The sequence below is a fragment of the Primulina tabacum genome, chromosome 5 (genome assembly GCF_025594145.1).
Source record: "Primulina tabacum isolate GXHZ01 chromosome 5, ASM2559414v2, whole genome shotgun sequence".
NCBI lineage: Eukaryota > Viridiplantae > Streptophyta > Magnoliopsida > Lamiales > Gesneriaceae > Primulina > Primulina tabacum.
This window is the reverse complement of record NC_134554.1, coordinates 12,416,090-12,427,341: the sequence shown is the minus strand read 5'-3', so window position 1 is coordinate 12,427,341 and position 11,252 is coordinate 12,416,090. Positions and strand designations below refer to the sequence as shown.

The following is an 11,252-nucleotide window of genomic DNA, read 5'->3' as shown; positions in this document are numbered from 1 at the left end:
AGGGATAAAAAATCTAGATAAAGACAAATATTATCAAATCAAATCCCTAAAATCTTTGTAAAATTTGGCATTTCTCAACTAGCAACAAATATTTCTGCAATAGCCCTATGGTTGCAAGAATCCACGTCGATTTTGACAAACCTGTAAGAATTAGACACATGTCCAGGAAAAACAAGAATGTATCTGCATCTGTGTCAGGCAAAGTCAGGAATCGCACATGAATCTTTGACGGTTGGGGTAAAGTATCTGTTAGCTACTTTTAGAATTGCTCTCGTAAATAATCAATTTTAACAAACTTAATTTTAATTTTGATTGGATTTATTCCACAGTTTAGTTTGAGATTTTATCTGTATGATCTTGTTATGTGTCTGTCATCAAGGAGTATTTATTAATATTTTAGTATCTTCTGTATCCATATTAGCTTTCTTTTCGTAATTTAATTATTTTCCCTTGCGAAGTATATAATAATATGTCCACTCCCATAATCCATAATAACTAGCTCTTGTGTGCACACAACACGCACATCTTCAGTCAATTTTTTTAATGAGTACTTTTTGTCAAAATGTTGAAATTAAAATTGAAAAATAAAATCCAAATTTAAAATTTTTATAAGTTTTTTATATATTTTTTTACGTAAATTCAATTTTTCATGAAAATAAGAAAAAGAAAATAGACCAGGAGCTAAAAATAGCAAGAGTGGTATTTTGGAAATTTTAAAAATCATATCAAAATATTATTTTGTCTGTATTATTACTCAGATATGATATATAATATAGATATAATAAATATGTAAATATATTTTTATATACATAGAGTATTATATATATGCATAGAGTATTATATTCTAATTTCAAGATTTATATATTTGATATTTAAGAAATGATGTTTTATATTATCATAAAAAGATACTTGTTATGTACCTTTATGATAACAAATTAATTTTGTACTGTTAAAACTTTATTTGAGTAACTCCAGTATAACATAATTTACTCATATCAGATGAACAAAAAGAATCCAAAATGTATATTTTTAAGCATGTAAACTTCAAAAAAGATTTCAGACTGTTAAATTAATATATTTTAGCAAGCTAGAAATGACAGATAGATCATAAAATTTCGATATTCCTCCTCAAAGATCTTCATGTGACTCAACCCCATGATCAAATTACTGATGGCTATTCCTCAATAGAATCAAAATACAATATGCAAAAAAGGCTACATTCAAAACTTGAAAACTAAAAATTAAATCAAAAGAGACTTGACAGTTTGCTTGCTTTGTGCTACGATGCTTCAATGTAGAACAAACCCATATCTTTGATTCTTTAATCAACCACGAAAAATGACGACGTTAAATGTGAGGTTGATCCTCTCAACTACTTCTAACACACAAGCATCGCCTACTTTAATATCATTGTCCTCAACGAAATTTCTCCACCCGATAGTGAGGGTGGCTTTTACTTTTCCGCGAATGTAATTCACCGGCCATGTCTTCCCTTCGCAAACGAGGATCAAGCTATTTTTCCCGTGAGGCAACATTAATTCTTTGTTAAAGGCTGCTGGAATATTCTGCAAAGAAAACAAAACCGACAAATTTCAGTTAATGTGCTTAAACTATGGATTCATGAAAACTATAAATATTATAACAATAACAATAACAATAATAACTCAAAACTATCCTTTGATGAATTACCAAAGAGGGGCACTGAACACTGGCATAAGATGGATGCATCTCCACTATGAAGAATGGGTACTTTCGGTTTGCCTTCTCGGACATGAAAGCTGATGCCCTTATATAGGCTTTGAATCTGGTTTTTGCATCCCTTGCCTGGTGTTGTACTTGCTTTCTGTGTGAGTATTTTAATTCTGTACCTTCAATACCTTCATCTGCCGGAAAAATATAACATTTTATACACATATATAAACCAAGGATAGCATATCATGATTTGCAACTTGCCTAGTAGCTCAAAATCCCCTAAAATCATGCATATGTTTCAATAAAGTTTAAACAAATGATATCAAATCTTGGTGATATATCCCTTGGATACATTGATCCGATGTTTCCCAACACGTTGTACTTTGTTTGATGATCCACACATTCTGATTATTCAAAGTTGAATTACCAGATGTAATCAAAGATTTGAAACGGATTCAAATGTGATCCCAACTTACCAATATCAGACCGATATTTTGGAGATGAAGCCACGAATCTTGACTCCCTTTTTATAGGACATGAAGTATTTTGTTCTCCCCTAGATGATTTCCTCAACTTTTGTTCAGCATGCAAATCATCAGATTCTTGCATCCTTCTTTTCTTTCTCCATCTCGAAGGAGAATTGTTGGTGTCATCAGCGACATCTTGATCTTTGCTTCCTGCATTCCTCCTTGTCAGAATTTCTTCCAAGAATAAGACAGAATCATCGGATTCTGATTCAACTCTCTCTGTTTTATCCACATGGTTCAGACCAGCGACACTGAGGGAATCATATTGAAAATTCTCTATTTCTGTACCACTGGTATCGAATATGTGAACCTCAAAAAGAAAATTCTCAACATATTTGAAGAATAAGAAATTCCCACGCCGTAAAGAATAATACTCCTGAAATCGCTGCCACCCTCGGTGAAGCCAAATTTCATGATTGTAGTGAACCAATCCTACTTTCCGTACTAAACCACTAGGAACCTTGAGAGAAATGCAATCTGGCAGATTATGTCCATATCTTCGCGTAAATTCTGTCGGGAGACTCTGCAGTCAAATCTCAAGTAAAAGGATCTTAACCAGTACGAAATAAAAAGATAAGAAGGTGGCTTAGTTCAACACAGAATATCATTCAGAAACTGTTTTTGGAGATGTTCATAACCTACTCACACACACTATGGAGGTAACTGAAAATAGAAAATATGCATATCATTTTCAAAATTCCACATTTGATCTCCAAATAAACGAATCAGTCTCTCCACCGATCTTTCCAAGTTACGTGATCGTAAAAATAAGATTAGATATACAAATCTACATACACCAACAAAATTCAAATCTTGGAACAAACCCAGACAACAAAAACTACAAACAAGAACATTCGCATATGCTGCAAGACATGAAACTTACAAGTCTGTCTTTTCCAGTGTCGGATACATTCTTGAAAAATCTTGACGCCTTTCCCTTGCTGCTGGACCGGTTTGAACCATAATCGTCTCCTTTTTTGGGGTTATAATCCTTAGTCATCTTTGGGTACTGGAGATGAAATGAAACGGGTGTGGAGCTGATCGAGAGCACAATATATAACTAGAAGCACACTTTCACAAATCGAGTCCTAACGGGGGTGGAGACAATAATGATCCACGGTGAAGAGCTTATTGCATGCTGTGCAGGTGTGGAAGCAATAAATATTTTGCAGTGGCTTTTCGCTTCCAAATATCACATGGGAATTTTAAACGATTGTTTATTTATCTTCACTTTTAAACCGATTTAACAAATTTAATCTGAACTTTGATTGGATTAACTAAATAATCCCATACATATACATTTTCTTTAGCAGTCTCCATTTCATTATTCCATGATATATCAGAGTAAACTATATATGGTGGGGTTTTGGTTTTTACGGTTTCTAAGATATTGGTGCTAGACTTCAGACCCGGAAGCAGCTCCTACCCAGCAATACCGGAGCGGTTTAAATCGTGAAAATGGGGTTGTGGGTCTGTCCAATCCGGCGCTGAACAATTTATATGTAGTCGGTGATGAAATATGTGTTTGATACAAGATGTGTTAATTGTCAGTTATTCATATAATCAAACGTTTGATAAAAATTTCAATAGCAAGCAACCATTAACTACGGTTATGAAGCAAGTAGCTACACAGAAATATAACTTAAAATTTTAGTTTAGTACAATACTTTGAACTTTGATCAAAACTTGCTAAAATTTGGGGGCCTCCCTCTCCTCTTCTTAGGAGAAAACAATCCCTTTTTCCCATCCTTTACCACCTTGGCTTCAATTATGATATTGTCCTTGTTCGACAAGAATTCGAACAAAATCATGCTTCCAATACGCACCTTACTACCAACCAAGAAATCGTTCCACCCCACAGTCATAGCAAAGCTCTGATCCTTATCATGTCTCCTAGCCGTCACAAAAACTGGCCATTTCTTTGATTTCGGATGAGTTAGCAAGAAAATTCTTCCGTTTTCCGCGATTCCGGTTGCCTTTGCGAAATCTCCGGGAACTTCCTGTGTGTTAACAAGAAAGCACAAATGATTTTAGCCGCGAAAGAAAGGATGAAGACAATACGCTACACATTAAGTCACCATCTACACCTACGAATGATTGGGTAAGCATAGGAAAAACAATCCCATGTTTGTTTAGATTTTCGAGGCCCCAATGTGGTTATAGCAAGGATAATGAAGGTAAAGAGATAAAAAGAAGAAGTATTACGCTTGAAGTTTGAACAACAATAGTAATTTTATCACGTAAATCAAATCACTTTTAAAGAATATGAATATTCGCACTTATCCCACTCCGAGTTCTTCTGTAACATGAACAAGAAACACCTACAAGTTCGGTCTCGTGATGTTTCTTTAATTCCGCGCGGAATCGCCATTGTTTTCTAGCACGAAAACCTCGCACTTCATCAATGTTCGCATCATCTTCGTCTCCACTTACAGATTTCGCGGTCAAATCTTCTTGCCCATCTCCTGTTCGCACATGTTCATATTCAACAAACACGGGTCAAAAGAAGTTTTCGATTTTCAAACAACCTTTACAAAAAAACTAGTTATCAATAAGTAATCTTCAATCGATATTTTGTCAAAAGGGAAGAGAAGAAGCAAAAAAAAAACCCCACCATGTTCTGAATTTTCTGACCCGCCCCATGTATTGAGAACACTAAGCTCCCTCTCGCAGCCACTCATCCCATATACAGAGACGCGGAATCCCGATTCTCCGTCGAACCAGAAGAGCATAAATTGCTTGACTTTCAGATCAACATCCCTAGAAAATTTCTCCCATCCCTCCGTGAAGAAACGGTGCTGCCCGATTCTCTCGATCTTCACGATCCAGGACTCCCCCGATTCGATTCTTATCGTGGCCTTCCTCGGCAAAATTTCTGCATGATCTTTTACAAACTGCGGCGGTAATCTCTGCAAGACAGATCCACACATAAAGCACCAATATTTTTACTTCCCACATTGAAAAGATTGGAAATTAAAAGTGGAAAAAATTCTTACTAGCTGAGAATCGAAGTCGGGGGTGACCAATAGCTTGTAAAAAGAACTCATCTTGAAAAAAACAAAGTGTGAAGTTCTACGATTTCCAGGAACTAGAAGCTGCCCACACGGTATTGAAACAGTAAGAATGCAAAGAAAACCTCAAAACAAGAAAAGATATCTTCATGGAAAGAAGATTTTATTTTGCTAAAAAATATATTCTCCAGTTTTTCAGATGATATTACCCAAATATCGAAAAATAGAAAATCAAGAAAAAAATTTAGACTTACTGATAGATGTGAAAACTATATTGAGCCCATTTGCTTTTGGATCGGAAAATCTGTTAGATTAGCACAAATTTTCACATGTTGGATGAGAAGCGGACGGACTGAAGAAGATGGGTTTTGCGGCAATAAATGAGAGGGAAGAACGGGAGTGAAGTAAAAATAAGCCAAGTGATTAGATTAGACAATCGAAAATAATAATAATAATACATAAAAAGTAAGAAAAAAATGTGAATAAATAAATAAAAAATTTGGTTATATATATATATATATGTATATTTGGGAGAAAATTGGTGACTTTTATTCCATAGGAGAAAAAAAATGCTAAAGAATTTAATGATTTGTCAAAAGGCGATTGATTGGGCTCAAAACTGATGACAAAACTCTCTTGGTTTCAGGTCCCTTTCTGCTGGCAAACCAGACTATCACTAAAGAGGGTGGGGCACATTCCCCAGATGGTCTTCATGTGCAAAATACAAAAAATATTTGTCCTTTTCGCTTGTTTTTCCTAAATTTTTATATAATTAATTAATAGGAAAGCCTATACTACCTGGCATATTCGTGCAGTTTGAATTTGAAGACTTTGCTTGTAAATAAAGACCTAGCGAACCACCATTATAAGATACTCTTGCATCTCCAACAACATTCGATCAGACAAACTTCTTGAGAGATGGGATTCAAGAATTCAGTGCTCATTAAAATCTTCATTTCAAGTTGTCTATTAATTTTATGTTCTTCGTAGGATTTTGATTTCCTTCTACTTCTTCCAACAACTTAATCGTCCCTCACTTCATATATTAACATATGTTTGTAAATTGTTTGATCTTTCTTGATGGTTTATTCAACACAACATGATTTTGAAAACTATAACCTGCGATACTTCAGCTTTTGATCAGCTCGTCAGAGATGGAAGTTGTAAAATTTATCAAATTCTCTCTCTTTTTTCTTTGTTGTTGCTGAGAATTATCTTCCTTGAAAGTTTAGACCATTTTCTGAACCACCTGTTATTTCAAGTTTCTTTTCTTTGGTGACTATTTTGCCGCAAGCTAAGAAATATCATAATGACATCGGATATTCCCAACCATTGACAGCTCCAAATGCGCAAATAATATGCTCCCTCATATGCATTGTTTCACTATTAATGAGGTAAGAATTTGTATTTTTTAAGAGTGAATGGATTCATTACAAGAAATTTCACGTTCAACCACACTCAAAAAACAACGGTTTTTCACCGTTGTCGTTAGCTTTTTTTTTTTTAGTGATTATTGATTTATGTTTTGTTATAACAAAGAAACATTTCTTGTATAACTAGCAAGATGAAAAAGAGAGGATGAACTATTCATCAACTTGATGACTTTACGATGGAAACTCAACCGGGTTAATTCATGTTGGTCATACATTGAGATGAGAAAATTCTAGAGGTAATAAATATTTTGCATTTGGATTTTTAGATTATACAATCGATTATGTTTGTCAAATCAATTGGTTTTAAATAAAGCACACCAAATTTATAACTAATAAATATCAATTTAATAGACATTTATAAATTTTATTGTTAAAGTAAAATACTTGTTTATTGATATATAGGTGGATATCATAAGAAACAAGCTGAATTGTCAATGAACTGTGTGTCGTGGAATAGAAAAATGGACAGTAATTTGACTAGAGAGTTTTAACTAATCAAATGACTCAAGGAAATAAAGGTGATGGAGTTGGATACTTGGAAACCCCAAGCTTTGCAAGCGGCTTTAATTTGTTGTATTTAAATTCCAAAATGTATCTTAAGTTAACTAAAGAAAATGTGAAAAATAGACTCAAGCCTTGAAAGAAATATTATAAAATGTTGTTAACAAACTAACAAGTCAAATATCGGATGTTTATTTGTTGATGTTTTTGTGTAACATCTCATGACTATTCTAGAATTTGGGTTTGATATTTTCAGTTAAAGAGGTTGAATACTATAAACTGTTTTTATAAGATTGTTTTGTGGGAAAAATATTAATATTTTATTTGATGTTTATTTATATAAATATTCTCTCTATCTAAATAAATAAGACGTAAACTCTATTTTATTAATATTTGCTGAATATTGAAAATGTGTTACTAGAGTTTTTTTTTTTTTTTTTTTTTTACAAGTGTTCATAGAATTTTGATTTATTATAAAGTGCTTGCTTGAAAAATATTTCTTATTTTAATCATTGAAAAATTTTATGGCTTTATGCCTTTAAATGGAAAAATAACTATTTGATCATTTGATTGACTTGATATCTTTATCATATAAAATTTAATATTATATATATATATATATATATATATATTTTGTTGAATTTTTATTTATATTAATTTAATATTTTATCTAATTAAATTATTATCAATAAAATGTAAAATTATTTTTTAATCATAGTACTTGTTTTAATTTCAAAATATATGAAAAATAATAGAATATACTTTTTATGATATGAAATTCTCACATTTTTTAATCAAACAACATATTTCTAATTAATGGAACTTTTAATCCACTTTGAAATTCTATGTACGAGGAATTTAATAAAAAGATGATTTCAAATCCATTAAATCGAAATTAACTCTCGATTCCAAATTACTTCATCCAAACATAACCTTATTGTCATTATCATAAATGATGAAAGACTGACTTCAAATATGGGGAATATATAGCATGAAAGTGGTTAAACGAGGAGGGGTATTTTCTCTTCTTCTTATTATTATTTTTTTTGAAACCAAACGTGGGGAGATTTTAAAAACACCGGAAAAAAATACTAAATAGATTATATAGCATTTGATGTACGTTAGATGCAGACATGTAACATGTTGTTTGGGCCTCATAGCTCAGAAATTTGATCATATTAGCCCAGTAAATTTCTTCCGATGTTCGAAGTCTGAGCAACCAGCACGCTGATAGCTAACAGCATCCTTATAACATAGTTTGTGCTGCATTGTGCACGCAAAAAAGCTAAATTTAAAACTTCAAGAAACGTCTGTAAATCCTACCACAAAAAAACACAGTAGATTTTCATGCATTGTATTTGACAAAAGCTCGAATATCCCATGGGGACAACTATATCCCACGTGCTTTTTCAATTGGTTCGAGAATTGTTCAAGTTCTCACGACGCCTTTGCCTCAACCTTCCACCGATGCTGTCAATGGATGGTTCCAGTTGTGCACGTTTCTTGGAGGATTTCAAACTTGTTTTAGATGCAACAAAGTTCTTGTTCGTGCATGTTTCTTGCTCATCACTGCTACAGAGAGCTTCAGGCTTAGAAATTGATAAATCTTTATGATCCTTAACGGATTCAGTACAGGGAAAATCATTCTTGAGGGTCGGCTGAGGATTAATCATCCCTGAGGATTCCCTATCTAGTTGAGAAAGATCATACTTTTGCGGTGTTGCATCAAAGTCCGAAAAAGGCAGCGATCTCTTAGCAGAAACTGGAACCCTCATACCAGAGGTCTTATCTGAATCTGGATTTGAACATCGAGTTTGCATGAGATAATGTGCGACTGACTTGTATCCAAGACCTGAAATCTGATAAACGGAAGAAAATCTTTTAGATTTGGCGCGTTTTGTAAAGATGTTAAAAGGAGAATCAAAAAAAAGAAATTGCTCCTGGATATACATACCTTCCTGTAAAGAGGTCCAGTTGGAGGCCAACCTTTTGCTTGGCGGCACAAACTACAGTTGCAAATGCCACGACAGACTGGGCAAATCCAGTTAGGATTTTGTATTGCTTCAAGCACATTTTCTCCGTATCTGAAACAAAGTTTGTTTCTTAAAGTTCCATTGTTAATCAATGAATGCGTACAGACATCCTAACAGAACTTTCCATTCAACCAATTTATCAAATTGATGATAAAGGTCTGAGAAATCAATGCTATTACACAAGCAAATAATGGAAATTCGCTTCATTGTTTGGAGAGCCCCGAAGGACGCAAGCATACAAAAATTCATGATATGCCATATTATAACATTTACCTCATATATAAGCAATCCCCACAAAACTGCCCCTGAACCATGTTGCATTCGCTGCAGTGTGTTCGATGTCCAAGGGTTTTTTGCCTGAAATAGTGACCGTAGTTCTTAGAAGCGCCTGAAACAGTCTAAAGCTTGTATCATAAAGTAAAGAGATACAAAATGCACTTTTAACAATAAACTCGTCTTATAACGATCGTCCTAGAAACTCAGGGGATAGAAACCAAAAAGCCGTGGCATAGATGTGAGATTCTCTCAAATAAATAATTTTTTTAACTAAAGCGAAATTGATGCAATGACAATGATGTTTGTTTCGGATTTGGAAATGAATTAGCCAACTTATAGGATCCTGTCTTAAAACTAATGTCCCTTCTATGGATTCTATTCTTGAATTCGAGGGCAAAAGTTCAAATCAAAATAAAGTCACCAAATGCAAGTTGCATCTACTACAAAAACCGGATAAATGCATAAAGGGGACACAGTTAATAAGAATTAAGCAAGCGAAACAGTTTTTTTAAAAAAATATTGGAAAAAAAGGAAACGCATAGACAAAGGTTCCACATCCACACATTCAAGTATTCAACTTGCCAACAAAAAATGGATCCAAGGTGGCATAGAAAATCCCAAACTTTGAAGTCTCAACTCTCAATACGTCCTTAACTGACACATTTGCACGACAATGTTCCTCAAAACAAGTCAATCATTCAAAGAAATTGAAACGGTTGAAGAAAGAGCAGCTGACCGGCATTGGTGACAAGTCTTTCCCCTAACGGGATCATAAATTCGCTTCCCGTCTTTTCCATATCCATCGACAAAAAGGGTCCAACTCATTTCAGTGCTACCCAGCAATTTTTCATCTTCATCCATGTAAAACTCGGGCTTTGACCCCTTCTCTCTCAGCAAGTCATAAACTTCCAAAGATTCTGCTTTCTTTGTTACAGGTGCTTCTGTGTAGTTAACTGGTGTTGAGTTCTGTAGCCTATAAAAAGTGAACCATACATTCATTTGTGACAAAAATTATGATCACTGTCAGTTCTTGAAAAGATACAAAAAACCCCATAGTTTTTATCCACCAAACAAACACATAAAGTAATCCTTCAAATGCCAATTAAGAACTTGAATTACAGAACCTAATAAGAACGGAATAGCATTCTATTTTATGCTAGTCAAATGTATCCACTGTTTTCAGTACAAACACTCAGCTGCGGAGTACTACTCAGGCGAGCTAAACAAAAATTTCTTAAAAAAAACGTACGTAAGGGAAAAAAGTAAACACGATCACAAAAAAATCCTCATTTAACAAACCTAACAAAATGTGGAGCAAGCTGAAACTTGGAATAGAGGCATAACGCTGATAAAAAAGAAAAAAAAAAGAAGCATAGAGAAACACCTAGAAGAGCGGCGGACGGGGGCCGAAGAAGGCAAAGGGGAGGAGCTCAGAGGGGTTTTCCGATTAATGGGCCGATTCTTAATGGGCTTCTTGAGGGACTTGAAATTGAGAGACAGGTCGAAAATCCCAAGCTTCTGCATCCTCTCTAGGTTTTCTTTGATTCTCTCTTCTCTGAACTGCTCATAGCTTGAAATCTCGTGCGTCTCCGCATTCTCTTTGTCCATAGTTTCCTGCTGATGTTGTGGTTCCTCGGAGCTGTTCAGGTTTACTGGTGAGAGCTCCGATCAGTAAAGCCCATTATTTAGTGTCTGTGGCGTCGTCAGAAGTGAGTTATAAATCGACAGTGCTGTGTGTTTTGAAGCGTGAAATGGGGAACTGGGACTCTTAACGGTCAA

General features: G+C 34.3%; 3 protein-coding genes across 4 annotated transcripts; all 3 read right to left on the bottom strand.

Annotated features, from left to right (window-relative positions):
- Positions 1 to 1,188: 1,188 nt before the first annotated feature.
- LOC142544795 (B3 domain-containing protein Os04g0386900-like) lies at positions 1,189 to 3,213 on the bottom strand. Its single transcript, XM_075651832.1, has 3 exons — positions 2,169 to 3,213; positions 1,690 to 1,883; positions 1,189 to 1,565 (listed from the first exon to the last, which is right to left on the bottom strand). The coding sequence occupies exons 1-3, from the start codon at positions 2,299 to 2,301 to the stop codon at positions 1,326 to 1,328; spliced, it is 567 nt and encodes a 188-aa protein (XP_075507947.1). The 5' UTR covers positions 2,302 to 3,213; the 3' UTR covers positions 1,189 to 1,325.
- Positions 3,214 to 3,770: 557 nt separating this feature from the next.
- On the bottom strand, positions 3,771 to 5,670 carry LOC142546660 (B3 domain-containing protein Os03g0212300-like). 2 transcript variants are annotated; one of them, XM_075654498.1, is made up of 5 exons: positions 5,485 to 5,670; positions 5,216 to 5,314; positions 4,834 to 5,128; positions 4,545 to 4,684; positions 3,771 to 4,219 (listed from the first exon to the last, which is right to left on the bottom strand). In XM_075654498.1, the coding sequence occupies exons 2-5, from the start codon at positions 5,264 to 5,266 to the stop codon at positions 3,899 to 3,901; spliced, it is 807 nt and encodes a 268-aa protein (XP_075510613.1). In that variant the 5' UTR covers positions 5,267 to 5,314; positions 5,485 to 5,670; the 3' UTR covers positions 3,771 to 3,898. The 2 variants fall into 2 exon arrangements, with proteins under 2 accessions (XP_075510613.1, XP_075510614.1); XM_075654499.1 differs by having other exon boundaries at positions 5,216 to 5,266; positions 5,485 to 5,659.
- A 2,664-nt stretch (positions 5,671 to 8,334) lies between these two features.
- LOC142546659 (uncharacterized) lies at positions 8,335 to 11,223 on the bottom strand. The gene is made up of 5 exons (XM_075654497.1): positions 10,858 to 11,223; positions 10,210 to 10,446; positions 9,471 to 9,554; positions 9,119 to 9,248; positions 8,335 to 9,023 (listed from the first exon to the last, which is right to left on the bottom strand). The coding sequence occupies exons 1-5, from the start codon at positions 11,079 to 11,081 to the stop codon at positions 8,574 to 8,576; spliced, it is 1,125 nt and encodes a 374-aa protein (XP_075510612.1). The 5' UTR covers positions 11,082 to 11,223; the 3' UTR covers positions 8,335 to 8,573.
- Between the last annotated feature and the right edge of the window lie 29 nt (positions 11,224 to 11,252).